The following is a 27,696-nucleotide window of genomic DNA, read 5'->3' on the forward strand; positions in this document are numbered from 1 at the left end:
ATGATTATTCTTTAAAACTTTATATGCACACTTTTCCAAAAATATTTCCCCAGTGTTTATTGTTTATTTCTTAGAAGAGTAGCTGTTGCAGGTGGTTAAAAGAAAGTAAGGTCTAGTGGAAAAGTGAGCTCAGTTAAAGGGATCCCAGGGTCTGTAAACTCTTTTCCAGCTTTGCCACCAACTAGCTGAGTGACCTTTGGGGAAGTCATTTCTTAAACTTTGATTTCCTAAGTGTTTTCTGTAGTCTCTACAAGTTATTTTTTTATGAGCAGTTTCATGATTTCATGATATCATGGTAAAATTCTCTATCAGTTTAGGATTTGTTCTGCTGATTTTTGGGGAAAATGCCCTAGAGATAAGATAGTACATTGTGCTGCCTTTTACTGAATATAACTTCTCAGAAGAGTTTATATGATTATACTTTCTCAAATGCCATATAAGTTAAAATCCCAGTCCCATCCTGATCACTCCACATTTCAACATATTTTATATATTCTAGATATATAAAATATGTTGTTGATTATATGTATTGCAATTATCATCTCTACTTCTGTGGCTTGCTTTTTTACTCTCTTAATGGTGTTTTTTTGATGAACAAATTCTTAATTTTAATTTAGTCTAATTTATCAGTCTTTTCATTATATTTTAAAATGTTATTATTTTACTTTCCAATCAACCATTTGGATAAAAACAGTTTTAGAAAGTCATTCATTTAACAAATAATGCTGTGGGAGATCAATGTATGTGAAATTATCTCCAGCCTGAAAGCTAACAAATAAGGCCTAAAAGGGAAGATAAGCCTGCAGCAGACAGTTTAAGTGTCCAGTCAGTCAATTCATTGATTTAACAAACATTTGTTGAGCATTTACTATGTGCCTCATACTGTTTTAGGCGTCTTTTGAGTGGTACAGAGTCCTGTAGGTATTTGTAATGTTAAGAATCCACTTTGTAATAACTATCTTTCTACAGAGTTTTGCATGATTTTTCTTTTGGTTGAGAATCATTCTAATCTTGGTGATTAAAATTGTTGTTTAGATGGACTTGAGAACTTTAAAAAGAACTGCTGCTAAAGAAAAGGCAGGATAGAGCAGCAAATTGAATTTCTTTTGGAAATGAATACTAACTGCATGACTTGGGGCCCTTTTAAATAATTTTAATGTATGTTTGGTATGACTGTACATGATTAAACAAAGATTTATAATCTGTGTGACATGAATATTTTTTGAAATATTCCCTGAGGAAATGAGACACTATTGGAGTAATATTCAACAGATGTACCATGTTTAAGGCATAAGAAAGACACAGTTTTAAACATGGCATGTGGAGTTTAAATAATTTAATACTAAAATATTAAGAGAAAAGTTTTAATTTTGTTCCCTAATATTGGACTGAGATTCCAAAACCTTGATTTTCTTTCTGACTTTATCACTGATTGGCTATGTGGAGACATAGAAAAAATAAATCACTTTTATGTATGTGGTTCACAGTCTAACATCTAAGAATGTGAATGAAAAGTTTAATTAAAATTCTGACTATACATTATTATAAAGTGCTGTGAAATTTAAAGCCTTACATAAGGCAAATCCATTTCAAGATTAATTGAAAAAAGGCCTTTTAAGTGGACTAAACTAAGGACTGATGTTAGCTTAATTTGTTAGTACTAAACAACCAACAGTAGAGGTCTTTTTTGGGGGAATGAGGGTGTAGTTGTGTGTTAGATGAGGTACATTTCATTTCTATGTGTTTCTTAGGAAAGGAAAACCATCAACTACTTAACTTCTCCTTGTCTTGGAAACTATGGAAAAGTAGAGATTTAACTGCTCTTGAGTTCTTTCTTTGCTGTAAAAAACTACTTTCTTATTTTTTTTTCTTTTGGTTTTAAAACTTTGAAAACTTGTATGTGTTTTGTTTTTTCCTTCTTAAAATCAGATAGAAATCTTTGAATCTTCAGCTTTGATGACATGTCATAAATATGTATTTGTAGTCTAATTCCATTCCTCCCTTCTTCTGTTACAGGGGACTAGACAGCTGAAGAAGAGCCAGTTTCCCCCAAATTGGTAAGTACTTTTACAAGACAGACATAGTATGCCTGATACTAGTTGGATAATAATTAAAATATTGTGACTTTTTTTTTTTTTGGTGAAAAACTCTCTGCCAGAAATGAGGTTTTGCTGCCTGCACTGAGGAAGTGAATTTTTGTCTAATTTTGCAAAGCCATATCTCAAATATATTTGTGTTTCTAATAATACTACTGGGCTTGCATGTTCCTCCATTTGATAACCTGTTAAAATGTTAAGGACATTTGCTAAAAATGTTCTTAATGCAGTGGTTAGGGCTGAGAATTCAGAAGTCAGGAAATTCAAGTTAAGATTCCCAGCCAGGTGCCTATAGTCCCAGTTTCTTGGGAGGCTGAGGTGGGAGGATATCTTGAGCTCAGGAGGTTGAGTCTAGCCTGGGCAACATAGCCAGGTGCCGCCTCTTAAAACAAAAACAAAAACAAAAAAATTAAAAAGTTAAGATTCCCACTATATTTTGTATTATTTAATATACTGTTATATTTCATGGCCCTAGTATATGTGCAAAAACTAGGTTAATGTAACTATGGGAACCTTGACTTTGAAATTTGGGACTGTTAAGTGTTTATATTCTTAAGCTTAATATTGAATTGGCCTCATGTCTGATACTACATTTTTAGTGTGTGTTGTTTTATATAATTCTTTTTTATTTTATTTTAGCGTATTATGGGGGGTACAAGTGTTAAGGTTACATATATTGCCCATGCCCCTTCTCCCTATATAATTCTTTTTTTTTTTTTTTTTTTTGAGACAGAGTCTCACTTTGTTGCCCAGGCTAGAGTGAGTACCATGGCATCAGCCTAGCTCACAGCAACCTTAAACTCCTGGGCTCAAGTGATCCTTCTGCCTCAGCCTCCTGAGTAGCTGGGACTACAGGCATGCGCCACCATGCCCGGCTAATTTTTTCTATATATATTAGTTGGCCAATTAATTTCTTTCTATTTATAGTAGAGATGGGGTCTCGCTTTTGCTCAGGTTGGTTTCAAACTCCTGAACTCAAACGATCTGCTTGCCTCGGCCTTCCAGAGAGCTAGGATTACAGGCTAGGATTACAGATTATCACCACGCCCGGCCTCCCTATATAATTCTTAAAGAGGAAAAACTAAAGAGAGAGAGAGAAATATAACAGTGTGAGGCATATAGGCAAACATTTTTTCCTAATATCTACTTTAATAGATTTTTTAATGGCTTATAAATCATCACACTTAATCATTTCTTTGAATGTTTAATTCAGGATCACAGATTGCACAGGGCAATGTAGTGACTAAGCATCAAACAAATATTAACTTTATTTGGAGAGTATATTATGAAAAACAATTAAACAAGATAGCTGAAATTGGATAGTACTCTAATACAAAGCTACTCCCCCCCTTTTTAAAAAATTCTCTCTCTCAAATAGTAATTAACTTGGTGGAGTAGGTATCATAGATATTTGGCTAAGTTTTCTTTGTGATAATTTATGGTCTTTGAGTTGTCGCTCTTCCTTTTAGGAATTGGGCTTTGAACATAAAAGGGAGGCATTTGAACTGGTTAACCTTACATTTTACTACCTTTTTATTCTACTAGCCTTTCTCTCATGGAACCTTTTAAGATAAATAATCAAGATCCTGTAGCCCTTTACTTTGATATGTGATAGAATCTTAAGGGGCCTTCTCTTCCCACCTTTTACTCTGTGTGGCAGTTTCTTCTGTATCTGACAAATTCTTTTTTTTTTTTTTTTTTTTTGAGACAGAGTCTCACTTTGTTGCCCAGGCTAGAGTGAGTGCCGTGGCGTCCTGGCTCACAGCAACCTCAATCTCCGGGGCTCAGCGATCCTACTGCCTCAGCCTCCCGAGTAGCTGGGACTACAGGCATGCGCCACCATGCCCGGCTTATTTTTTGTATATATATTTTTAGTTGGTCAATTAATTTATTTCTATTTTTGGTAGAGACGGGGTCTTGCTCAGGCTGGTAACTCCTGACCTTGAGCAATCCGCCCGCCTCGGCCTCCCAGAGTGCTAGGATTACAGGCATGAGCCACCGCCCCCGGCCGACAAATTCTTATTCAGGTATTGAATACTGCATTGTAAAAAATGTAGCTCATTTTTTAAATTATATTTTCTATAATGTATTCTGAGAAATCTAGTTCCATGGAACTGAATAAATATTATCAAGGTGGGGTGTGGGTGGGAAAAGGGTTCTGTGGTCAAATAATTTGGGAAATGCTGCGTTAAACAAAGTTAAACAGGTTTCTTTACTGCAGGACTTCTCAGAACCTTTAATATGCTAATGTGCATTGTGAATCTCCAAGAGGGGGATATGATATGCAGCATTCTTGAATACTTCTAATGACAGGGAGCCCACTACCTCATAAGGTAACCCATTCCTTTTTTGTACAGCTCTAATCCTTAGTTCTTCCTTATATTGATCTGAAATCTATCTCCCATAACTTCCACTTCTATTAAGTACTTATTTGTTATGCTGAGACCACCACACCCACTTGTGTTATCCTTTGTGTGGTATGTATTTGTAATATTCTGGCCACGCTTGTCTGGGCATTTTTTTAAAAAAAATGAAATAGCATTTTGGTAAATGTGGCAACCTATTCTATACTTTTGGCCTTATTGTCACCATGCTGTTATACACTACTGCCCAGCCTCCTACATTTTGAATTTCTATGAATTTTTAAATTTACTTCAATATTTCTGTTGGGTATCATTGAGATAATTTTGGTAGACATGCTTGAATTTTGTAAAGAAAGATAGGAAATAAATGTGTGTGTGCAGATAACCTGTGCCCCAGGAAGCCAAGGTAGAAGCCATACATTGGGATAAACGCTAATGGTAGGAAGGGCTGTAGGGCACTGCTGCAGACCTGTAAGGAGAAGATGCTACACAGAAACTCTGGTCTGACCCAGAACACCACAAAAGTCCTCATATTGCAGTGGTTTGAAATGTGTAGGTATTTCTTTTTTAAAAAGTAAAGACCTGCCTGCCCCAAAAAAAGCAACCAGAGAAGGGAAAAATAAATATTTTATATTCAGTCACATTTAAACATTCAGATATCACAAAGCTAATTATATGCATATATCTTAAAATTTTAATTTAACAGGAGACATCATTTAATAGGAAACAACATTATTAAATTTAATTTAATAGTTTGGAAACATTTAACTAGCTAAGATAATTTTTGTCAACAGTTGTCACGCCAGGATTTGAGTATAGTAACCTTGCCAGATTCAAAGGGTAGCCTCTAAAGTCAGGGTTGCCAAGCTCTTTGTGCAGTAGCATTTCCTGTTGACTTGCGTGCAGTGTTACCAAAGAAATACTGCAGTGAAAATCAATCAAGATATATTGTAAATTTGCTAAATGATAAGAAAAATATTATATTTTTTAATGTCATTTTTTATTAATTCATGTTAATGTTAAAGTTTTCAATAAATACTATTAAAAGAATTTTATTTTTAGCATTCATGGTAGTTTTTAGCACTATTAGTTAATAATTAAAGATACTGTTTTATCTCTCTGCATGTTAGATACATGGTAAGAAACAAGTATCTTGTATAAATTGAAACCTGATTTGAATATTAGGTATGGGATAAGAAGATACATAGAACTGTCAAGACTTTCTGCTTTTTCCTATTTTAAAAAATTAATTAAACCTACTTTAAAGACTTGTGTCTGAGAATACAGATCAAATGCAGAGGAATTGTACATCAAATAAATGCATGGTTTAAAGAACATGAAGTTGTCCATTATTGGGGACAGTTTAGGAGCACACTGTGTCATTGACTTATTCTTTTTCTTTTTCTTTCTTATCGAGGCTGAGTCTTTTTGTTGCCCTGGCTAGAGTGCAGTGGTGTCATTATAGTTCACTGCAACTTCAAACTCCTGGGCTGAAGTGATCCTCCTGTCTCAACCTCCTGGGTGGCTGGGACTACAGGCACATGCCACGGTGCCTGGCTAAGTTTTCGATTTTTTATAGAGACGGGGTCTCAGTCTTGTTCAGGCTGATCTCAGACTCCTAACCTCAAGCCATCCTCCTCAGCCTCCCAGAGTGCTAGGATTACAGGTGTGAGCCACTGCACCCAGCCTCATTGACTTTTTCTTAAAGTAACTGTTGGTTAATGAATCAAGTTTTGATTGGAAAAAAGTTTATGTCAATTCAGTAACAGAGCAAAATACTTCTTAGCAGTGAAATCAGTTATAGCTTTCCTGTAAGTTATTAGAATCATAATAAAAGACTTGGAGGTCACTTATCTCCAAGCAGACCTATACCCAGAAAAATAGTTAAAAGCTCGTTTCTTAGAGAATTTGAGGAAGAAAAGCCTGCAGTCTTCTAGAAATACACTGTGTTGAGAAGTTTTATTAAAAAGTTTAAGAAAGGAGTTAAGACTAATATAAAACTTTATAGGCTCACGCCTGTAATCCTAGCTCTCTGGGAGGCCAAGGCGGTGGATTGTTCAAGGTCAGGCGTTCAAACCAGCCTGAGCAAGAGCAAGACTCCATCTCTACTATAAATAGAAAGAAATTAATTGGCCAACTAACATATATATAGAAACAATTAGCCAGGCATGGTGGCGCATGCCTGTAGTCCTAGCTACTCGGGAGGCTGAGGCAGTAGGATTGTTTGAGCCCAGGAGTTTGAGGTTGCTGTGAGCTAGGCTGACGGACGCCATGGCACTCACTCTAGCCTGGGCAACAAAGTGAGACTCTGTCTCAAAAAAAAAAAAAAAAAACCCAACTTTATAGTTTACTTTACAAAGAGCTTTTCATGTAACTTTTTCTGATTTAAACCTCGTAACAATCTTTTGAACTAGGTGATATTGTTTCCATTTTCCTGATTTACAAGCAAACAAACCCCAAGGATGAGAGTAGTCACACAGTATGTGGAATTAATGTTTTTTGTTTTTTTGGATAGTAAATGTTCTTTCCAGATATCCCAGCTGCCTTTTTTAGTGAGATTTGGTTATTATTTTTGTCTTGTTTTTTGTTATTTGAAGGTGAGAGGACATTAGGTATCCTAATGGTTTGCATGTACAGTTTGGAAGTTGCAAATGTTGGTAATAGTATTTTGCTCTAGGCAAATGCCTTTGCTGATGGTGGTATGTAGAGCTGTTGGGTGGAGAAAAGCTTGTGCCTGAATAAAGTGTGTTGAGCATGGTTTTGTGAGTCTGTTTGTATTCACCTTGCAGCAAATGATTTGTTATTTATGACTTATTTGAATTGATCAAAATATGGCAAATCATCTTTTACAAATTTAGCAAATAAGTCCTTCTTTTGATGCTATGAACGGCCCCAAATAGTGTTCAGATGATGACTGCATGAATTGTCTGAGACCCCAAAATATTTTTTAAAAGGATTCAACATGTGCTTCCCTTGTTTTATAAACTATAAACAAACATATATATAGTTTCTTTAGGCAGAGACCAATATTTTAAATTTACTATCCAAAAAAAGAATTCCAAATGAATCTTCTAATCCTTCATGTTTTTCTATAAGTAGTCACTAGTTTTTTTTTTAACCCTTCAGTTGAATTTTGAAATAAAATGAGTAATTGGCCTTTAGAGTCTTTGCCAAATAAATCATCATGCCTTTGTGTGTCTCTAATAAGCAGATAACAGTCTGATGGAGGACGTAAGTGCCATCAGCTCCTCATTAAGTGGAGTTGCAGGCTTCTTATCGTGTGAGGCACTCTTTGACATTTAAGAATCTCCAGGTTAAACCCTGGTTTTACCTTTTCTTTTCCTGAACATTTTGTTTTATCAGTATAAAATTTTCTAATGCTTTATCTATCAGTCCTTGGTTAATTTTTTCTTATTTAAAAAGAAGTATATATTTTTTATGGAAAAGTTTGAAAATATAAATACCCCAAAAGAAAAAAGTAAATAACTTTCAGTGCTGCCACCCAGAGATAACCATCAGCAAATTATGAAGTGCCACCTGACACAAATTCTAGACAGCTCTGAGTACTATTATTTTTACAAAGCTTCTTCAGTTTGATAAACAAAACATATCTCCTTAATATTTACATTTCTCTGTCTCTATCGAAGATGGAAGTTTTTCAAGTTTCATGTTTCAGATTTTCACATTTCTTCTGTAAATTCCCTTTTCATGGATTTTTGTTATTTATTTGCAAGAGCTCTAACCGTATAAACTATATTAACCCTTTGTCATGTATATTGTTAAGTTCTCAGTGTTTTTAATCTGCTATTTGTTTCTAGAGTATATGTGATTTGAGTTAAACTATGGTATTATATGTTACTATCAGAATAAAATATGGCCCTTCTATTTTGGAAAATACTTCTTCAACTTGAAGATGATTTTTGATTTTACAAAAATTATAAGGAATCAAAATCTTGGTTTAAGTCAGTAACTTAATGATTCTATTATTGATTGATTGGTTGACTATAGTTCCAAACTTTTTAAAAGATAATAAGTGGCTAAAATACCCAGGTTTGTTCATCAAAATGTGTCTCCTTTCCCAAATTATCTTTCCTAAATATACTGCCTTTATGAAATTTTTCAGTTAACAGTGTAATTGTACAGTAAACCTTCCCTAGCTTCCACAGATATAAACTTAAAGGAATTTGGCACTTTTGGAATTTATTCTTTTTTAGGTTAATGTATTTTGATATTGCATAACATAATATATAAGTCTGAAGGGAGAGATTTCTACTGATGTTTTATGCCTAGTGAGAATAAGAAAATATAATGAAAACTTATATTCATAAGAATACATTTTCTAGTTAATGATTCCATTATAATTCTGTGAAATCAGTTTTCAAAGGATTTCTAGAAAACTTAGATTGAATATGGACTTTATCCATAGGTAAATAATTCTAGGAAAATGTGAGGATCATGGATCTCATTGTATTGGTTTAAGAAGTAGTGGTCTTCTAGCTTTCTGATTGTTCTCTTCCTCAATTTGTATGGATACTGAAAAACTGCTCTAGCTACAAGCTTTATAGATACAAAGAAGAAAAGAAATTTGAAGTAAAGTTTAAATTTATTCAAGCAAAAACAGACTTTTGCTTTGGTAGAGTACCCAAAATCACATCTAAGGCCACATTCAAGGAAAATGGAAAAAAATAACATAGGAGAAATTAGCCACTGAGTTAATCTAAATTGCAGTAGTGATGAGGGGAGGAGGATAGGAAGTCAGGTGGGGTATCATGTTCACGTTCACAAATTCAGACTTTTGACATCATCTCCATATGCAGTTATACATACGTATAGTCAAAGATATGACTGGCAAACTTGAAGATGTTACTCATTGTAAAGCTGGAAAGGTGTTTCACTACTAAACCACCTTGTATGTTTCATACGCTAGGTACATTTTTTTAAATATCTCTGTCATAACTTTGTGGATAGCAGACTTGCATTGCATTGTATTTGTAAGTATTGATTTGTTAAATGAAAATGTTCCTGTTATACCAGAGTTTCCCCCATTTTGAGTTTCTTTATTTTTTAAATAGAGTAAGAGCCTATCCAGATATAAGTACGCTGGCATTGTTTAACCTCTGAGAGACCCTGAACTCTCCAGTCCACTCTGATGTTTAAAAATGTATGACCCTGTTGTTATGTGTCTCTTTCTAAGGACAGTGTGTCCTAGATGGTTATAGTCTCTCCTGTTAAGACTCTCACCTAGGGCAGTAGTGGTCTTGTTAAGCTTTGTATCCTCAGTATGTAGTGGGTAACATGGTGCTGAGCATATAGTAGGTGCTAAGAGATTTCCATAACCAGATTAAACTCTTTTTTAGTTTTTCATTTCTTAGTTATTTGAAATGTTCTGTAGAGGAATGCTCAAAGAATAAAATCCAGAAAGTTTTGGTACTGAATTGTTTTTGGCGAAAAATTCTCTTTGGGAAGTTTCTTGCCCTTTGTTAGAGAATCAAATATTATTTCGACTAAGATATTTTATTTAACATAAGTATTTTTTTTATTCCCAGTATAATGATCCAAAACATTTTATAATCTCTGCAGCTGCAGTGAGAAGAGGAGTTTATTTTAAACGGAGGCTGAAGAAACTATAGAATTAGCAGACAGAAAAAGTGGAGAAGGTAGAGGATGGAGTTGCAGACTCTACAGGAGGCTCTTAAAGTGGAAATTCAGGTTCACCAGGTATGTTGTATTATTGGCTTCTCCTACATTATGTTATTAAGTAATGGCTAAGATTAGTAAACAGGACCATCTCTGGGTTTTAGTATAGTTTTTAATAATCTTTAAGACAGCAAACTCATAGATATTACTTTTAAGCACTTTAATAAAATATTTCCAACTTCCTTTCCAGAGAAAAGAACTGAAAATATTTTTTTCATACACCAAAGGTGTTAAAAAAACCTTTTTTCGGCCAGGCGTGGTGGCTCACGCCTGTAATCCTAGCTCTCTGGGAGGCCGAGGCGGGCAGATTGCTCGAGGTCAGGAGTTCGAAACCAGCCTGAGCAAGAGCAAGACCCCGTCTCTACTATAAATAGAAAGAAATTAATTGGCCAACTAATACATATAGAAAAAATTAGCCGGGCATGGTGGCGCATGCCTGTAGTCCCAGCTACTTGGGAGGCTGAGGCAGAAGGATTGCTTGAGCCAGGAGTTTGAGGTTGCTATGAGCTAGGCTGACGCCACGGCACTCACTCTAGCCTAGGCAACAAAGTGAGACTCTGTCTCAAAAAAAAAAAACCTTTTTTCCTGTTTTTGGTTCATCTGAAGGACTTTGTTCAGGTGATTTAACTTGCATGTTTTAAATAACAAGACATATTTAATTCAACTACCATATGTACTAAAGTTTTTACTCATATGAGTCAGCTTTATGCCTTCATCCTAATTTTTAGTAAAGAAAATGTGATTGTCTTCACAGATGTTTAAATTTTAAATTTCATGATTCTTACATTTTACCTCAGGTAGACTAGTCTACCTGACTAAATAAACCTAGACTAAATAAACATTTAAAGTATATAACGATAGATTGGGAACAGTGGCTTATGCCTATAATCTGAGCACTTTGGGAGTTGAAGGAGGGAGGATCACTGAGGTCAGGAGTTCAAGACCAGCCTGGGCAACATAGTGAGACACCCCTTGTCTACAAAAAACAAAAAATAGCTGTAGTCCTAGTTACTCGGTAGGCTGAGGCAGGAGGATCACTTGAGCCTAGGAGTTTGAGGTTGCAGTGAGCTATGATGACACCATTAGCACTCTAGCCCACGCAACAGAGCAAGACCTTGTCTCCAAAAATGTGAATATATATGTATATATAAATAAAATGTTGTAAATATATTTATGTTATATAATGTTTCTATATAATATCAATAAAATAATATTACAATATTAAATATAATTTATATATTTATATAATAAAAATAAATATAATCATGACAAAAAGCTATCCTTAAATTAACATTTATTGTGTAAACAGAATATCACTGTTTATATCTGTTTTTTTGTATATTGCATATATATAATCCTTGGTACTCAAAATGATAAATATTGATGAATTGACTACTTTTGAATGTATAACAATTATGAGAATGGAGAGAAGGGAACTTTTAAAAGATGTTTGTTCTAAGGTGTAGTTTTCCTTGTTTTATGTGAATAGTCTAACATTAATTTCTGAAATTGTTGGGAGAGTATCTTGAGCCTTTGATAACTACTAGATTGCACATTGCCTAGAATTAATGTGAAGGACAACTTATAAGAAGCTTCAAAGGCACTTATATTTTTTTTTACATTCAATCTTTATATGTTTAGAAATCCAGAAATCCCTGCTGCTGCTTTGGATCTTGTTAAACTCTTGCTCAGCACCAGAGTTTGCCTTGTATAGGTGGGCTTCTTTTAGTGTATAATAAGTTGTACATGTTTTATTTATTTTTTTGGCCTTGCTTCTGGTACTAATTGAGAAGAATAAAAATTTATTTACAAAATCAAGCTAGTCTTTTTCGTGAATGAAAGTATTTTAACATTGAGGTATCTTAAACACCCAATTTGTCTGAATGGCAAGTGACAAAAGTTAAATTCACAATTTGTTCAAAGTTGACATCATTATAGAATGAATTTTGGGAGTACAGTAACCAATATGAATTTTGTGTAAATCAAAGATAATTTTATGTTGTGTGTGATTTTTGGAGTTTTTCCTCCTCTCAAGAAATATTGAGATGGCAAAGTTAGCATTCTACTTTTAGTTTCTTCCCACAAGATAATGGGCAAGTCCCAGGTATGCCTTTCTTGAAAGATTTGTAACCTAAATAGAAGCTAATTATTAAATTAAATACAGTTCTTAAATATTATTTTGTTTCATATTTTGAATTTAAGTATACCATTTTTTATAAACATTACAATTATGAAAACAATCTTTGTTATTCTGTTTTTAAATCTAATTAAAATTTTAAAATTACTTTTGTTGACTCAAAAGAGATATAGTATTCTTCTTATAGTTATCCTAAATGTTATCTTAATATTCATATTAACTGTCAATTTCCCTGTGTATTTATCTGTTTGTTTTGAGCATAAAATTAATAGCTTTTATAGTTATCCTTTTATTACACAGTATTTTGTTTGCATAATAATAAACATTTATTTATATGTCAATGAATAATATTTCAACATATAAAGCATTTGAGATATTTAACTCCAGTTCTATATGTAATACTTTACTACTTTTTAGCAGAGAATTTAATTGTTAATAGTAAATCCAAATGACATGCTTAGCTCATAAAATTGATGTTATTCTAATTGGATATGGGGTAACCTGCATCATCATTGATCATGACAAGTTCAGGGATGCCAGAAATGACATCAAAGTAGCGGCATTGGTTGTTAGGCTGAGGCCAAAGTCAGAATATACATTTGACTAATTATTGGGGCAAAAGCTACCCTTTGTTGCATTTCCAGTAAGGGCATAAAATTAGGGCTGAAATTGAGCTTAATAGATAGAAAATACATTATGAAACAATGGTACTGCTGTGATAGAAGTATATTTTTGTTCTTTATGTTGTTTTTATGAATGGGAAGATGGTTAAGAAAATGGCAATGTACACATAGTTGATGTTCAGTAAATAAATAATATGGCCTGTGATAGACATCTCATCTTTAGAGGAAAATCACCTTTTTTCCCTCCCTTCTTTGATTGTTCTTATGTAGATTTGATGTAAGTTATATTTAAACTTTCAGAGTATTATTGTATATGGAATGGAGAATAGTATAAAGCAGAGTCTTTAAAGGGCCAGATAGTAAAATATTTTAGGCTTTGCAGTTCACTTACAGTCTTTGTCACAACTTCTCTGCTTTGCTGTTGTACAGACAAAATAGCCTCAGATAATATATAAATGAACAAGTATGGCTCTGTTCCATAAAACTTTATTTATAAAAACAGGTGGTGGACCAGATTTGGCCTAAGGGGGTGTCATTTGCTTACCCTTTGCATTAAGTATATCCTCATGAAAAAATGCTGCATTCTTGCAATATAAAGTAATTTAACTTTACATTGTTAGCATAATGTCAGCTTAAAGTCACTAGGGATCTGGATGGTCTAGTAAGTGGCCCAGGTTGCCCTGTCCTATCCCTGATTATCTAAAATGTAATTTAACTGCTTATAGATACAAAAGTTGGTCTCTTTACTTCCTCCAGAAGTGGAGACTTAGTGCAGTGGTTATCAGTCAATTTTTGAATTCCATTGTCATGGCAAAATACATATTTCAGCTTCATAAAGATAACATTAGTACAGTGGCTGACTCTCTGGTAACAAAATCAGAAAGAAAAATCAAGAGAGTTTTTTCATTGAAGCTTGTGGCTGGTGCATTAGTGTAAAAATGTATATGTATAAAACCTTGTGTTTCAATTCCCTTGAACCCTTGGAATGTGTATTATTACTATTTTGTAGATTAAAACTAGGATATAGAAGAGTTATTGTCAAATATGAAGTAGAATATAGTATAACATATACCTTGTGTCTTTAAAGGTCACATGATTGGCAATCTCAGTTATCCAGAATGTATCTTAGCACCAGAAAGAAAGGCTTTTGACCAATTAGAATACATTTCAGAAGTGATTCACTAAAGATTATACATTTTATTCAAGGGAGACTTCTTAGGTTACTACAATCTATTCAGTCATCTTAAAATTAGTCCAGTGAGTATATCACACAGAAGATCTGAAGCATCACATTTGAGTTAAGGTCCAGGGGTGTTAGAATAGTAGTAAGATTTGCTAGTTGACTGCTTGGCATTAAGGAGTAGACTGAAAAAAATGCAGATCTAAGAACTCTAAAACATGGCAGTTTTTTGTGGCCTTTTATTGTAAGGACTTTATTGTATTGTTTATAGTATATTAATTGATACAATCATACCTCCAAGTAAAAAGATTGACTTTTTTTCTGTTTAAGAAGGTAGATAAGTATATTATGTATTTTAGAAAGATTTTATCTTACAACTAAACAATTTAAAAGTGTCTTTTCATTCAAAGAGTGTGACAAATTTTTCCATTATGTGAAAAATTCACGTGGGGAAGAGCTTATTCCCAGGTACTTAATGGAATAAGCCTTCTGATACTCATTTATCCTTGGAATTCTTCTGTCCATGGTTATTGTTACCTTTGGGGAGTGAAGTTTTTAGAAGTTGGATTAGGTCAAATGGCATTCATTTTTTTGTTTTTTGTTTGTTTGGGGTTCTGCTTTCTCATTCAGTATTAGGGTAGGAAGCGTACTCTTTCCCAGAGGAACCCAGGTAAGGTAGAGTTTTGCATTGTTGTTCTTCCACTTCCTTGTTCTCAAGCATCCCTGCTCCACAGAACATATCATCCTCTACACCCCTCTTTTCCTTGAGAGAAGAAGTCTGGTCTGAAAGTCACATCTGACACTAGGCTCCTTCTGTGGTAAGAACCAAACCAACAGACCTGCCAAATCTATACTTCGCTGTGTACAAACAGGCCAGTTTTGTGTGGGATCAGCTTTTTTCCAGGCCTTGTTTGGGACTCTAGACAATAACATTTTAAAGTGACATTTGGCTTTTGGAGCATCCAACTTGTTTAAATTGCTTTTCAAAGCTACTGTCCCCTGTCCCTGTGTCCAGATGTAAAAATCAGGCACTTTTTAATTTCAGTATAAAGAGGTAGTTAGATTTTTTTTTTTCTATTAAGAAAAGTGTATCATTAGGCTTTTACATAGATCACAGAAGCCTTTGGTCTGTTCTTATTGTAGTGTTGCTCATTTTTTTGTGTTGACTTGAAACCCTAGATTTTTTTGTGCCAAACCTGAATAGTTGTAGAAAGTTAATATGTAAGACTGATGGCTCTTTTTCTCTCTTTATTACCAGAAACTGGTTGCTCAAATGAAGCAGGATCCACAGGTAAAATACTATTGTTATTCATTTAATTTTTAAATTAAAAAATAACTTAAAATAAAATGGCCATAATATACTGAAATGTAGATGGTTTTTAAGTTACAGAACTATTTCATTCCTAATAGCAATTATTTTTAGCATATTGGTCTTCGTGTTTTAACGTTAAGAAAAATCTATTGTATTGTATTCTATCATGTAATAGAATTCTGTTATATACATTGTATTATAATATAGCTATCATTTCATTTTTGTTACTTTTTTTTACTTTTATGTTAATTGCTTTGGGTATTTTAGAAAAAAAAATTGAGAGTTAATACTCTTCATATAGCTTAAATTTCATTTCCATAAACCCACATATTCTAAATCAGGGTTTGTGAGGTTTTCTGTAGTCTGAAAATTAGTGAAAGTGGCCCCAAACCATTTTTTTTTACTTGAAGGTTTTTTTTTTTTTGAGACAAGAGTCTCGCATTGTTGCCCAGGCTAGAGTGAGTGCTGTGGCGTCAGCCTAGCTCACAGCAACCTTAAACTCCTGGACTCAAGCAATCCTCCTGCCTCAGCCTCCCGAGTAGCTGGGACTACAGGCATGTGCCACCATGCCCGGCTAATTTTTTTCTATATAAGTTGGCCAATTAATTTCTATTTATAGTAGAGACGGGGTCTTGCTCTTGCTCAGGCTGGTTTCGAACTCCTGATCTCGAGCGATCTGCCTGCCTTGGCCTCCCTGAGTGCTAGGATCACAGGCATGAGCCACCACGCCAGGCCTACTTGGAGTTTATATTATAGAACATTTGAATAGTAATGAATTTCAGGGTAAGAATTTTAGAATAATTTTTTCAAGCATTTTAGAGAATTTCATTTTTGAAAGAAGTCTTAAAGAGGGTTTAAAAAGTACTTTGATAATCCACAAAATGTTACCTTTTCTTTAAATTCTCATAGAAGTTTTGGATTTAGGCATTTTATTCTCTGTTCCTAGAGAAATCTTCCTAAAAAGTTATCTCATCTTCTTATGATCATCTGTGTTATTCAGGCAACATCTCTTTTGCAACCATTAAACAGTGGATCATAAGTACAGAGTGTATTTATCGGATTCATCTATATATATCCGGGATGTTAAACATACCATACATGCTTCATTGTAAAGTAAAATAAATTTTTTGATTGAACAGTGGTACTGAGGCAGTTTGATTTTTGAAAGTGGAAAATACTCATCTCTACAAATGTAGGAATCAGTGGTCTAACTGTTGTGTTTTAATACAACCCATTGATTCTGAGAATTGGCATTGGTAGCCCACTATTCCTCCTGTTGGAGAGTCCAACTTGCATGAAAAATTTCTTTTTGATTTTTTTTGTATATTCATAGTTTAAATTGGATTTAGGGAACTAAGGGGGGGGGTAGACCTTAGATTAACATATATCATACTAATAAATACCATATTTAAAGTGGTAACCTGCATATAAACAACTTTGAAATATTATTAGAAACTAGCATTTCTGTTACAGCTGGTGATCATGTAACAGAACAACCTTAACCTGAAGAATCTGAGGGGGCAGTAAGTTGTTGAACAGCATTGTGGGTAATCTCATTAGAGAAGCCATATATCAAATACACTTATAAGAAATTCCAAATGACTGGGCGTGGTGGCTCAAGCCAGTAATCCTAGCACTCTGGGGAGGATGAGGTGGGAGGATCATCTGAGGTCAGGCGTTGGAGACCAGTCTGAGCAAGAACAAGACCCCGTCTCTACTAAAAATAGAAAAAATTAGCTGAGCATGGTGGTGCACACCTGTAGTCCCAGCTACTCAGGAGGCTGAGGCAGGAGGATTGTTTGAGGCCAGGAGTTTGAGGTTGCTGTGAACTAGGCTGATGCCATAGCACTCTAGCCCAGGCAATAGAGCGAGACTCTGTCTCAAAAAAGAAAAAAAGAAAGAAAGAAATTTCAAATTGAATAAACATAAAACTCAATAGAGGGGGAGGATGTGTGCTCCAACCCTGACAGAAGACCAGGCAGCGTGAATTGAAAGAACTATATGTGAGATGATCAATAAAAGCAGTCTCATTGTGGTGGCATTCAGTCTGTTGGTAGGCTGTCCTGCTACATTAAACTTTTGAAAATTTTAATTTTGGAATTTTTTTGCCCACTTGAGTAAAAGGCAAGCATGCTCAGTGTATGTCATCTAAAATAGTATTCTTTTTTTGATTCCTAGAATTTTAGAACTGAGAAAATGCCCTGGTAGTCAGTGTGTTAATTTGAATGATGTAGCGTTAAGGCAGTTGCAGTACTGACAGCTTTTCAGATCTAGGCTAAAATAACAAATGTACTTTGCTAAATAAGGGAGAGGGCAAGTGGAGAAAAACCTCTTAATCTTTGTTGATAATGCCACTAAGCATGCAGTGTATGTGTAGTTATAACCTCCATTTTCCTGCTTTTGTCTGATTAGTGCAGCTCTAGGTTTTCTGTCAACTGATACTTTCTATAAAGAATAATATTTTAGTAGACAGGTACTATTACAGTGCAAGATGCTAAAATATAGAACTTCTTGTAATTTAAAACAATTGCAAAGAAACTGCCCTTGTTTTAGTGCTAGAAGCCTGCATTTAGGATCTATGCATTAGGTGGTGGTGTTATGACTACAATTTAATGCATGACAAATTTGATTGGCTAAATGCTTATGGTTGCTTCGTCATTTGTAATACAGTATGCATAGTCCTCTTGCTACTATTCTGTTAACAAATAAAATATCTTTCTCACAGATATTTTTTCTTTCCAATCAGAATGCTGACTTAAAGAAACAGCTTCATGAACTCCAAGCCAAAATCACAGCTTTGAGTGAGAAACAGGTAGGGGAAAGGGGTTGGGGGGGGCATATTTTTAACATTGTGTTCTAAAGATATGTCTGCTCAAGGCTTCTAAGAGAACTGCTATTTTTCCTCATGTGTGAAAATAAGTGTGGGCAGCCAGACTCGGTTTTAATTTTGCTTGAGCTCTGTTTATCTATTTTTATTTTTGGTTGAAATCAGTCTCTGGAGTATCCCATGGGTATATGTTACTGGCAAATATCTAAAAGCAATGTGGCATGCTGCCGTTGACTGTGTTAATTAAACTCTATAGTTTACCCATAGGGGAAAGGGGTAAAGAAAGTTAGTGGGAGTATGTGATAGAGAATCTTGTAGCTGCTGTTTGTACCTTGTTACCTGTCTTAAAGGCTTGAGCTGACATCTAATCTTTGTGGGGAGAATAGTTATAAATAGATTGCTTTAAATGCAGGTTTCCCATTCTAAGTATCATCATACCTTTATGTTAACCTCTACTAGATATTGACCAACTATTATGTGAACACACTTTGGTGAAAACTTGTTAGACTTAACACTGTAGAGGGCAAGAAAAGAGCATCTTGCTTTTTTCCAAGGACATCTGAAAAATATTCTTTGGAATTTTTTTGTATAATGACCTCCACTTCATCAGTTCAGGCAGCTCTTGCCACCAGGTGGAGTATGACAGTTGATAGAGCTATAAGTAAATGTCGATGGTAATCTGACAAAGTATTTGTTTTCTTGTTTTTTTCCCACCACTCTCTCTCTGGTTGAAAAGCACAGTTTTCTGTCTTGGAGTAGGTGAATGTATGAAACAAAAGAATAAGGTGATTTGTAGTTGATAGTTCATGCAAGTGACATCTTATTGAAGATTTTTGAGTAAATACTTGTCAATAACTGATTTTTATTTTATTAAAACTTTTATATAGTGAAATAATAGTGCTGAGAGTAATTTATTCTGGGAGAATTTTTATTTTGTTTGTATTGTGTTTTTATTTAACTGAGGAGAGAAATAACCTTAAGAACTATGTGGAATAGATATGAGTTGTTAATGTTTCAGAATAGCATCTTCTTACAAGCTGCATGAACAACTGCTTTTTACTCCTCCCTCCTATTCTTATGCTTCCCCATCTTGTCTTTTCCACAGACAGGAGGTATTTTAGATTAGGGAATTGCCATACTAAAATTGGGAGGAGGTGGGATGGTGGAGAACAATTTGTAAGGAAAAATATAAACAGAGTTGGTTAGTATGTATTTGGCTCTGAAATGTGATTCAGTTCTCTGAAGTCAAAATGATGTGTGTTAGTGAAAGTGTTCTAGCTTTAGAATTCTGTTAGCGCTGAGCCTCCTTATAGTTTCAGGGTTAGTTTGACAAGATGCCAATGAATGAGTCACTTTTGCTGAAAAATTCTTGTGTTCCAGCAGGGAAAGGTGAGAACTGATTACTGGAGTAGTGGGGTGAGGGGGATGCTGTTGCAAAGTTAAGACAGCCTAAGGCTACATTTGGGGAAAGCGGGGCAGTTTTAAAAATTTACATTTATTTGAAATTTTTGTTTGTGAGAACTAATTGGTTTATTCTGTAACTTTTTATTCTTTTTTTTTTTTTTTCTGCCAGGGACCTTAATAGGAAATTGCAACTATCTATGTTCAGTAAGGCATTTCATCTAGTGGCAAATTCTAATTGTCATCTGAACTAAGTTTGGATTTTAGAAACTGGAATTTTAAAAAATTGTCTAGCATAGGGAACACCTTAGGCATATAAAGTAAAGAAGAGTCAGAAACTGAAATGCAATCTTTCAGTTTTTATAATATTTGCTTAACCATTAAAATAACCTTTTTGATGAAACCGAAAAATACCATTTTTAGATAGGATAGTACTTACATCTATAAAGTCCAAAGGCTGATTCCTCCTCAGACTTATTTCCAACATAAAACATTGCTATTCAATTTTAAATAGTTTTATTTTACTTATCAATTTCCTTCCACTACATGACTAATATTTTAACATTAACATGTTGTTAGAAAAATTGAAAATACAGAAAAGTTTGAAGAATAATATCATATTCTAGACTTAATAAGTATTAACCCTTTGTCATATTTGCTTCCATTCTTTTTTAATGTGCATTTTTCTATAATCAGTTTTTCTGTATCCATTTGAAAACTTAATTATACAAGTAATGGATGTATACATTCTGTTATTTTGTTTTATTTAAATAATTGTAGATTGTCCCAGATTCTTGTAGTAGATACTTATTAGTTCTTATTCGCTGTTGCCACCTCAGTCTTTGATACTTATTCAATTTCTTCTGGAAAGCTATGTTAATTGTGTGCTATATTTGGGAGAATGTGGTCTTCAGTAAACAACCTTCATGGCTAAAATTCAGTGAATTTCATTGAAATTTTGGTTGGAAGGCTCTAGTTCTTTTAAACTGTAGCTTGAGATTTTTCAGAGAAACTCTGTGGCAGATTTTGAAGTCAGCTTCTTAACCCATGGGGCTTCAATTTGTGGTTGACAGTGTTAATTTAGAAAATCCCCAGACTTGATTGGCTAAATAAATTTTGTGTTATGTAGCCATTAAAATCATGGTTTCAAAAAGTATTTTAATGACATAGGAATGTGTTCAAGACAAAATAAGTGAAAAAGTTCACAAACCTTTATATGCATTACAATCCTATTTTTGTATTTGTTGTATGTATGTATGTATGTGGGTAGTGAATATGTATCAACATAGTGTCAGTATAAAATGTTGGAAGGTGGTGAGTTTACAGGTAGGTTTTTTTTAATACTCTTATTATATTTATAAAATTCTCTACAATAAATGTTTCCCTTTTAGAATCAGAAATAAATAAGAAACATTATTTTAAAATGATTATTTTTTAACACTAAGCTCTTGTTTGTTCCAGGGACAGTTAGTGTTTGAAAAATCTAGTGAAATTCTTCTCATGATATATGAACCACTCTAATCAAGAATCCAACTATTTTAAACACTAGTAATGCTGAATGAAGTGTGGAAGCAATTGTTAATTTCTTTAACAGGGTTCATTCTTATTCTGAACCCCCCTCCCTTATTTTTTGATGGGCACAGGTTGTCTTTTTCTTGTCAGAATAGAGATATTTTGATATTGGAGCCAAAGCAATAGTTACTATAGTATTCTGCTTTCATTCCAATTCCTTGTAGAGGCAATCTTTTTTTTTTTTTTTGAGACAGAGTCTCACTTTCTTGCCCAGGCTAGAGTGGGTGCCGTGGTGTCACTCTAGCTCACAGCAACCCAAACTCCTGGGCTCAAGCAATCCTACTGCCTCATCCTCCCTAGGAGCTGGGACTACAGGCATGCACCACCAGGCCCAGCTAATTTTTTCTATATATATTAGTTGGCCAATTAATTTCTTTCTGTTTATAGTAGAGACGGGATCTCGATCTTGCTCAGGCTAGTTTCGAACTCCTGACCTTGAGCGATCTGCCCACCTCAGCCTCCCAGAGTGCTAGGATTACAGGCGCGAGCCCCGGCTCCCAGCCTGTAGAGGCAATCTTAACATCCCAAAGTTAGTTCCTTATTTCTGTGTTGATTCTGGGTGAAGCCATCATAGTTGCATCTTTGGTGTCCCCTGCCTGAACAGTTTGCCACCTGCTTCCCTTTACCTGGTACCCTCCTGGTCAGGTTTAATGTCACAGCTTAAATGTTACTTCCTTAGAGAAGCTATCCCTGAAACCCCTTCCTCTAGTTAAAATCAACTATTTCTGTTATAATCTCTCATTGAACCCTTCATTTTTCCTTCATAGTTATGCCATTTAGGACTAGGTTAAGCTGTGAATGACTGAAAACCCAAAATGAAAATGACATAAACAAGATATCATAACATTGTTTTTCCTCTCTCCTCTAAAATCTCTCTAGGTGGACTAGGGCTGCTGAGAGTGGTTCCACAATGTCAGGGAACCCAGGTTCCTCCTATTCTACTGCTCTGCCATTCTCAGCATGAAGCTTCTACATCATAGTCCAAAATAGCTACTCCATCTGCTAAGAAGGGGGAAAAGCAACAAAGAGCAAGCCTTGTATTTTTAAGGATGTTTGCTGGAAGTTGTGTGCACCACTTCCAGTTAGATCCCATTGGCCTAAACTTAGTCACATGGCCCCAGCTAGGGGCAAGGAAGGCTGGAAAATGCAGTATATTGCCAGTGGTCATGGCCAGATAGAGTTCAGGAACTATTACTCAGAAGCGGGAAATAAATACTGGGGGATAATAGCAGTTTCTACTTTCTTAGCGTTTTACAGTTTGTAATTGTATGTCTATCTATATGATTACTATTTTTAAAATATCTATCTTTCTTATTAAATTGTTAGCTTCAAGAAGACAGGGAACATGAGTTTGTTATTCATTTATTCCTAGTATAATATTTAACTAGCTTAGAAGATGCACTTATATTTCTTAAATGAATTATTTTATCTATCTGATCTTTTTGTCTGTTTACATGGTAATTTTTTCTATAGAACAGTGTATCTTGCTATTTATGCTTTTTAAATTTAACATACTATGAAGATCTATGTACATTTTTGAGTGTTGAGAACAATATTTTGAACAGCTTCAGTTATTTGTCTGACTATGTCAAATTTTTAAAAGCTATTCCTCTAATATTTGATGATAGAATATTTCCAGTTTTTTTGCTCTTATTAATATTACTATGATATATACCCTACCATGTGAATGTGTATTTTTTTCTGGTTTCCTTAGGATAAATTCCTAGGTACGAGAAGACAGGGTATTGGTCAGTTATTGTCATAACAAGTCTGCCTAAGAAACTAGTGTTTTTTTTTTGTTTTTTTTTTTTTGTTTTTTTTTTTTGAGACAGTCTTGCTTTGTTGCCCAGGCTAGGGTGAGTGCCGTGGCATCAGCTTCGCTCGCAGCAACCTCAAACTCCTGGGCTCAAGCAATCCTCCTGCCTCAGCCTCCCAAGTAGCTGGGACTACAGGCATGTGCCACCACGCCCGGCTAATTTTTTGTATATATATATTTTTTTAGTTGGCCAATTAATTTCTTTCTATTTATAGTAGAAACGGGGTCTCGCTCTTGCTCAGGCTGGTCTCGAACTCCTGACCTCGAGCAATCCACCCTCCTCGGCCTCCCAGAGTTCTAGGATTACAGGCGTGAGCCACCTCGCCCGGCCTAGAAACTAGTGTTTTATTGAGTGGGTTAAAATAAATGTTTATTTTCACACTGGGTCTATAGGTCATTGGGGGTTCTCCTGATCTAGGCTGTACTTGGCCAGGCACCTCTGCTTCAGTTTATAGGCTGTCTGACCTTGTCTTCCAGTTGCAGGTTTAGTTAGGTCTACTCTAAATGTGTTAGAGGCCTTGCATGAATGGATAGCAGCTACCTGGGACATACTCATTTCATGGTTTATCACCAGAGCACAAGAAGCAGGCCAAACTACTAAAATACATTTTAAGACTCTGCTGGCATCAGTTCTGTTAACATCTCATTAGCCAAAGTAAGTCATGTGGCCAAGCCTTGCAAAGTATTAAATACATGACAAACGGTATGGATGTATAATTTTAACAGAAAGGATATGAAGAATTGAAAACAATAATTCATCTATTATACTTGATCTAAAAATATGAAAAAACTTTTACTACATTGAAAAAAAACCACCTTTTACTACATTTTTCCAAATAACCTCCAGAAAAGGCTTTATCATATTAATATAATAGCATATATGACAGTACCTAATTTTCCTCAGGAGATAACTTTGGGGGGGCGGAAAGCACTTTGCTAATGTGGAACATGAATTAATATGTATTTGATGATTATTAGGAGGTATATTTTTCATAGAATTTGCCATTTGTCCATGGTACAAATCTTTTATAGTATGCCATAGAAAAATACCTTTTGGTTTTAGATTTTGTTATTCTTTCACACCTCCTATTTTTCTTATTCCTTTTTAGAGAGAGAGACCCTTTTGTAGTCTTCGATCTTTCCTACAAATTTGCTTCTCTGACTATGTATTTAAACATTATAGTCTCTTTTCCTTACAGACTGCTTCAACCAAATACTAGATGAAATACTTTTCTGGGTTTAATAAATAGTTGCCATTTATGGAACCATTTTTAATTTTAAATTTGGGCATATTTTAGATTCTGAAGCCTTTGCGAGAGAAGTTTCTGTCCCTGCCATAACTAGTTATGCTTCTGATGCATAGAACAGTATAAGTTAAGTAGGTGACTTGAACAACAGACTGGGTGGGCGTGGGGGCGCCAGGAGTTTGATTCTATTTCTGACTCTCCAACAGATTTGATAGATTTTAGTTATTAGATAATTTAATATGTCTGTTTTCTTATTTATTTATGGAATGTTTGAATAACGCCTTTATGAGTCAGTGAACATGTATCTATTGATTACATTGAATTTTTTTAGAGGTGAGTTCTATTTAAATGAAAATTGTTGGCTTTAGTCATAGTGGTTAATTTTATCTCATATGTAACACTTTCACCTTACATGTAAAATACTAATTTTCTAAGGAGCTTAGAATATTTCATGAGTGTATCACTGTAATACATAAACTGACATAAACTGAGATGTGGACTTTGTTACTTAGCCATGATTGTATAATTAATAATATCAGATTCAAGACTAGAATCCAGATTGCTATACTTATCATGCAGTTTTATGTAGTAAATTACTCTGTAGACCTTTATCTATCAAATATTTTTGAAATAGGACATTAAACAAAATAATTACATTGCCTTTAGGCCTCATTGTCTTGGAGTTGAGTAAGTAAATTGGATCCTATGGTCTAATATTGGTAATCTGCTACATGACTATCTCCAGCCTCTGATACCAGTAACCATAAAATGTTACCTTCCCTCATTCACAACCAAGCTAGTGTGTTTGGCACATCACATTAGAATTTAGAATTGTTTCCTTAGAGATCCTTTCATCATGATGGGAACCTGACTTCATTTTCTCCAAAGCTTAGGAGTTCCCTAAGATTTAGTCTAGTTCATCTCTACTGTGTCATAGTTATGTGACATCACTGGTCCAATTGTTGAGTTTACTGCCACTTGTGTACGTAGGATATCAGCTCCTTCTCCTTTGCATCAAATATAGGAAATGTAATATTTCAAGTTTCTCCTGGTGTAATCCTGTTGGTTTATATTCAGCCAAGATGAGATACAGATAAGGCTCAGAAATGCTGGCCAGGAATAGGGAAGTTCTGAAAATTGAGAGGTCATAAATGTGTGATGTGACTTTGGCTCCATGCTGCATTATCTGCTGTCTTTTTTACCTATATTCATGGAGGACAGTTGTCTCTTTTGCCAGTAGTTTTACCTAACTGGTCAAAGATTCGATTATCTGTTTAAGAAAGACAAGCTTGATGAAATAACTTATGCTTTAATAATGTGCCATGTTATTGTAGGATATTTTACCTCAGTATTGTAGAGGAAGTCAAGTTGACTTGTACCAAATGCAGCAATTTGTTTGCTTAGTATGGTAGAGCATTCCTCTTATGAATTCATCCTAATTTATTTTTGGTGCTGGCAAATGGAATGACTTTTAAAATTCAATTTGAAATTCTTAACCCTCATCATCAGGTGTTATATGTCTTGACACTGGGCTACAGGAATCTACTGTATATTTTTTTCTTCTTGGCTCTTCTCTTGCTTAGCTGAGAGCAGTTGCTTTGAGCTATGACAATCAAGTGAAAGCCTAGGTTTGTGTAACTTTTTTCAAGCCCTGTGGTATCTGTCTTGGTCTTTGCATGGAATATACGTATATTTCAAAATGTTTAGGGACCCTTTGACTCTTTCAAGAACATTAATCTAAGTTTTGGCTGATACGTGGTGTGTATAATAAATGGTTTTCTTACGTCATCTCTCCACTATATACTTAATTTGTGCTTTTGAATAGTCCATTCCTCCCCAGTTTATTCCCTTTTCTCTAGGGAATATGTGTTCTCTAGGATCTGTGGGTTTTTTTTTTTTTTTTTTTTTCAAAATTCTTTATCATTTCAAGAGTCTGACTCATGTGTTTACTCCTTATACATTTACTGAGAGTTTATGGTGAAAGGCATGGCTCTAGGCCCATGGAGGATGCAGAGAATGAAAATGTTGCAGTGTTACTTCCAGGTAACTGGTCATCTTAACCAATGAGACATTCAAGCTCATTAGAATTTATACCTTTAGCAACTCATTCTTGCTTGCCTGTCTTGCATTCTTCCTGCCCTACATACCCCATGGATTTCCTGATGTCACCTTTACTTCCGGGGCTCTCTCAAGACTCCATGCCTCCACACAGGCACTTCTACTCCTGAAGTTTTCTTTCCTGGTTAATTCCTACTTATCCTTAGAAGACTCAGTTTATGCGAGGTCCTTTAGAAGCTTTTCTTGACTTCTTTCCACCTTCCGCATGGAGTGAGACACTCCTCTTCTGTGTATTCATGGTACTTGTGCCCACTTCTTTGGCACTTATTATGGTACTTATTTGTACTCATCACATTGTGTTGTAATTATTTGTAAGATCCTCAAAAGCAAGGACTATGTTTTGCTCACATTTGTTGTACACCTCAAGTCTAGAATGGTAGATAAGTAGCAAGCGTTTTTGAATGCTAATTCATCATGTTTTCAGGAAGCTAATAAGGTGGCCAAGCATGTCCATACCAAAGGGTTTCACTATAAAAGAAGATTTCCATTTAAATAATTAAGTTCCCTTTTGGGGGAAAAATATTCTTAATATTGTTTCCTCCATCAGTGTTTTAAGAACATTGAGTAACATTATTAACTCTTTTCCAATTCAGAACAGCTTTATCTTTGTTTCAGAAAAGGAAAATTTTTATCAAGTAAAGTTGCATTGACTGGTAATGAATCTGGGGCTAGCAGTCTGGAAACCTGATACATCTAGAAACAGTCTCTTCTGTGGTGTTGCAACATCACTTACCTCAGAAAACCCTGCATTTTCTCACACATGCCTGGCTCTCCATTGAACTCACATATACCTTGTCCTCTGGACTTGTCAAATACTTGTTATGCTCTATTGTTTTTTCAATTTGGGATGTTTTTTCCTGTCTTCTTTGCTTAGTGCAAACTTAGGGCCACCTTATGGCTTTCTATCAGCAGGCCCATTTACAGTACAGTGTAATACAGGAATAGCCACACAAGAAAATTTGAAAACAACTATGAATAAATCAGGGTGCATTGGAAAGTAATATATGTAAATTATGAAATAATATATGCTATATATATGTATATTGTGTAATAGTATACAGCTGTTAAAATGAAGTACTTAACTGGTAAGATAAATGGAAAATGAAAAAAATTATAAAATAGATGTACAGTATAATCCAGTATTTAAAATACTAAAAACTATATTTGTGTTTATGTATTCATGGTCATTTATACTTGAAAATGCATGGGTAAAGGTCTAGATCATCTAGAATTATTTGCACAGAACTATTCACAGTGATTTATCTGTAAGAAGTAGTATTCAGGAGAGGTGACACTCAAAAAAGTTG

The 27,696-nt window shown here is 34.7% G+C and overlaps 1 protein-coding gene across 20 annotated transcripts in view; it reads left to right on the plus strand.

The window, feature by feature from the left end:
* Window positions 1–27,696, plus strand: part of PHF21A (PHD finger protein 21A) — a 194,016-nt gene that overhangs the window by 28,117 nt on the left and 138,203 nt on the right. For 7 of the 20 annotated variants that reach the window (XM_076001993.1, XM_076001988.1, XM_076001980.1 and 4 more), the window contains exons 2-6: window positions 2,017–2,057; window positions 4,318–4,429; window positions 10,040–10,177; window positions 15,355–15,387; window positions 18,134–18,220. In XM_076001993.1, the coding sequence (XP_075858108.1) occupies window positions 10,124–10,177; window positions 15,355–15,387; window positions 18,134–18,220 (174 nt within the window). In that variant the 5' untranslated portion in view covers window positions 2,017–2,057; window positions 4,318–4,429; window positions 10,040–10,123. Of the gene's footprint in view, window positions 1–2,016; window positions 2,058–4,003; window positions 4,124–4,317; window positions 4,430–10,039; window positions 10,178–11,797; window positions 11,871–15,354; window positions 15,388–18,133; window positions 18,221–27,696 lie in introns of all 20 variants that reach the window. The other 13 variants (XM_076001994.1, XM_076001996.1, XM_076001995.1 and 10 more) reach the window with 5 other exon arrangements.

Source organism: Microcebus murinus, chromosome 4 (assembly GCF_040939455.1).
Source record: "Microcebus murinus isolate Inina chromosome 4, M.murinus_Inina_mat1.0, whole genome shotgun sequence".
Taxonomy (NCBI): Eukaryota; Metazoa; Chordata; class Mammalia; order Primates; family Cheirogaleidae; genus Microcebus; species Microcebus murinus.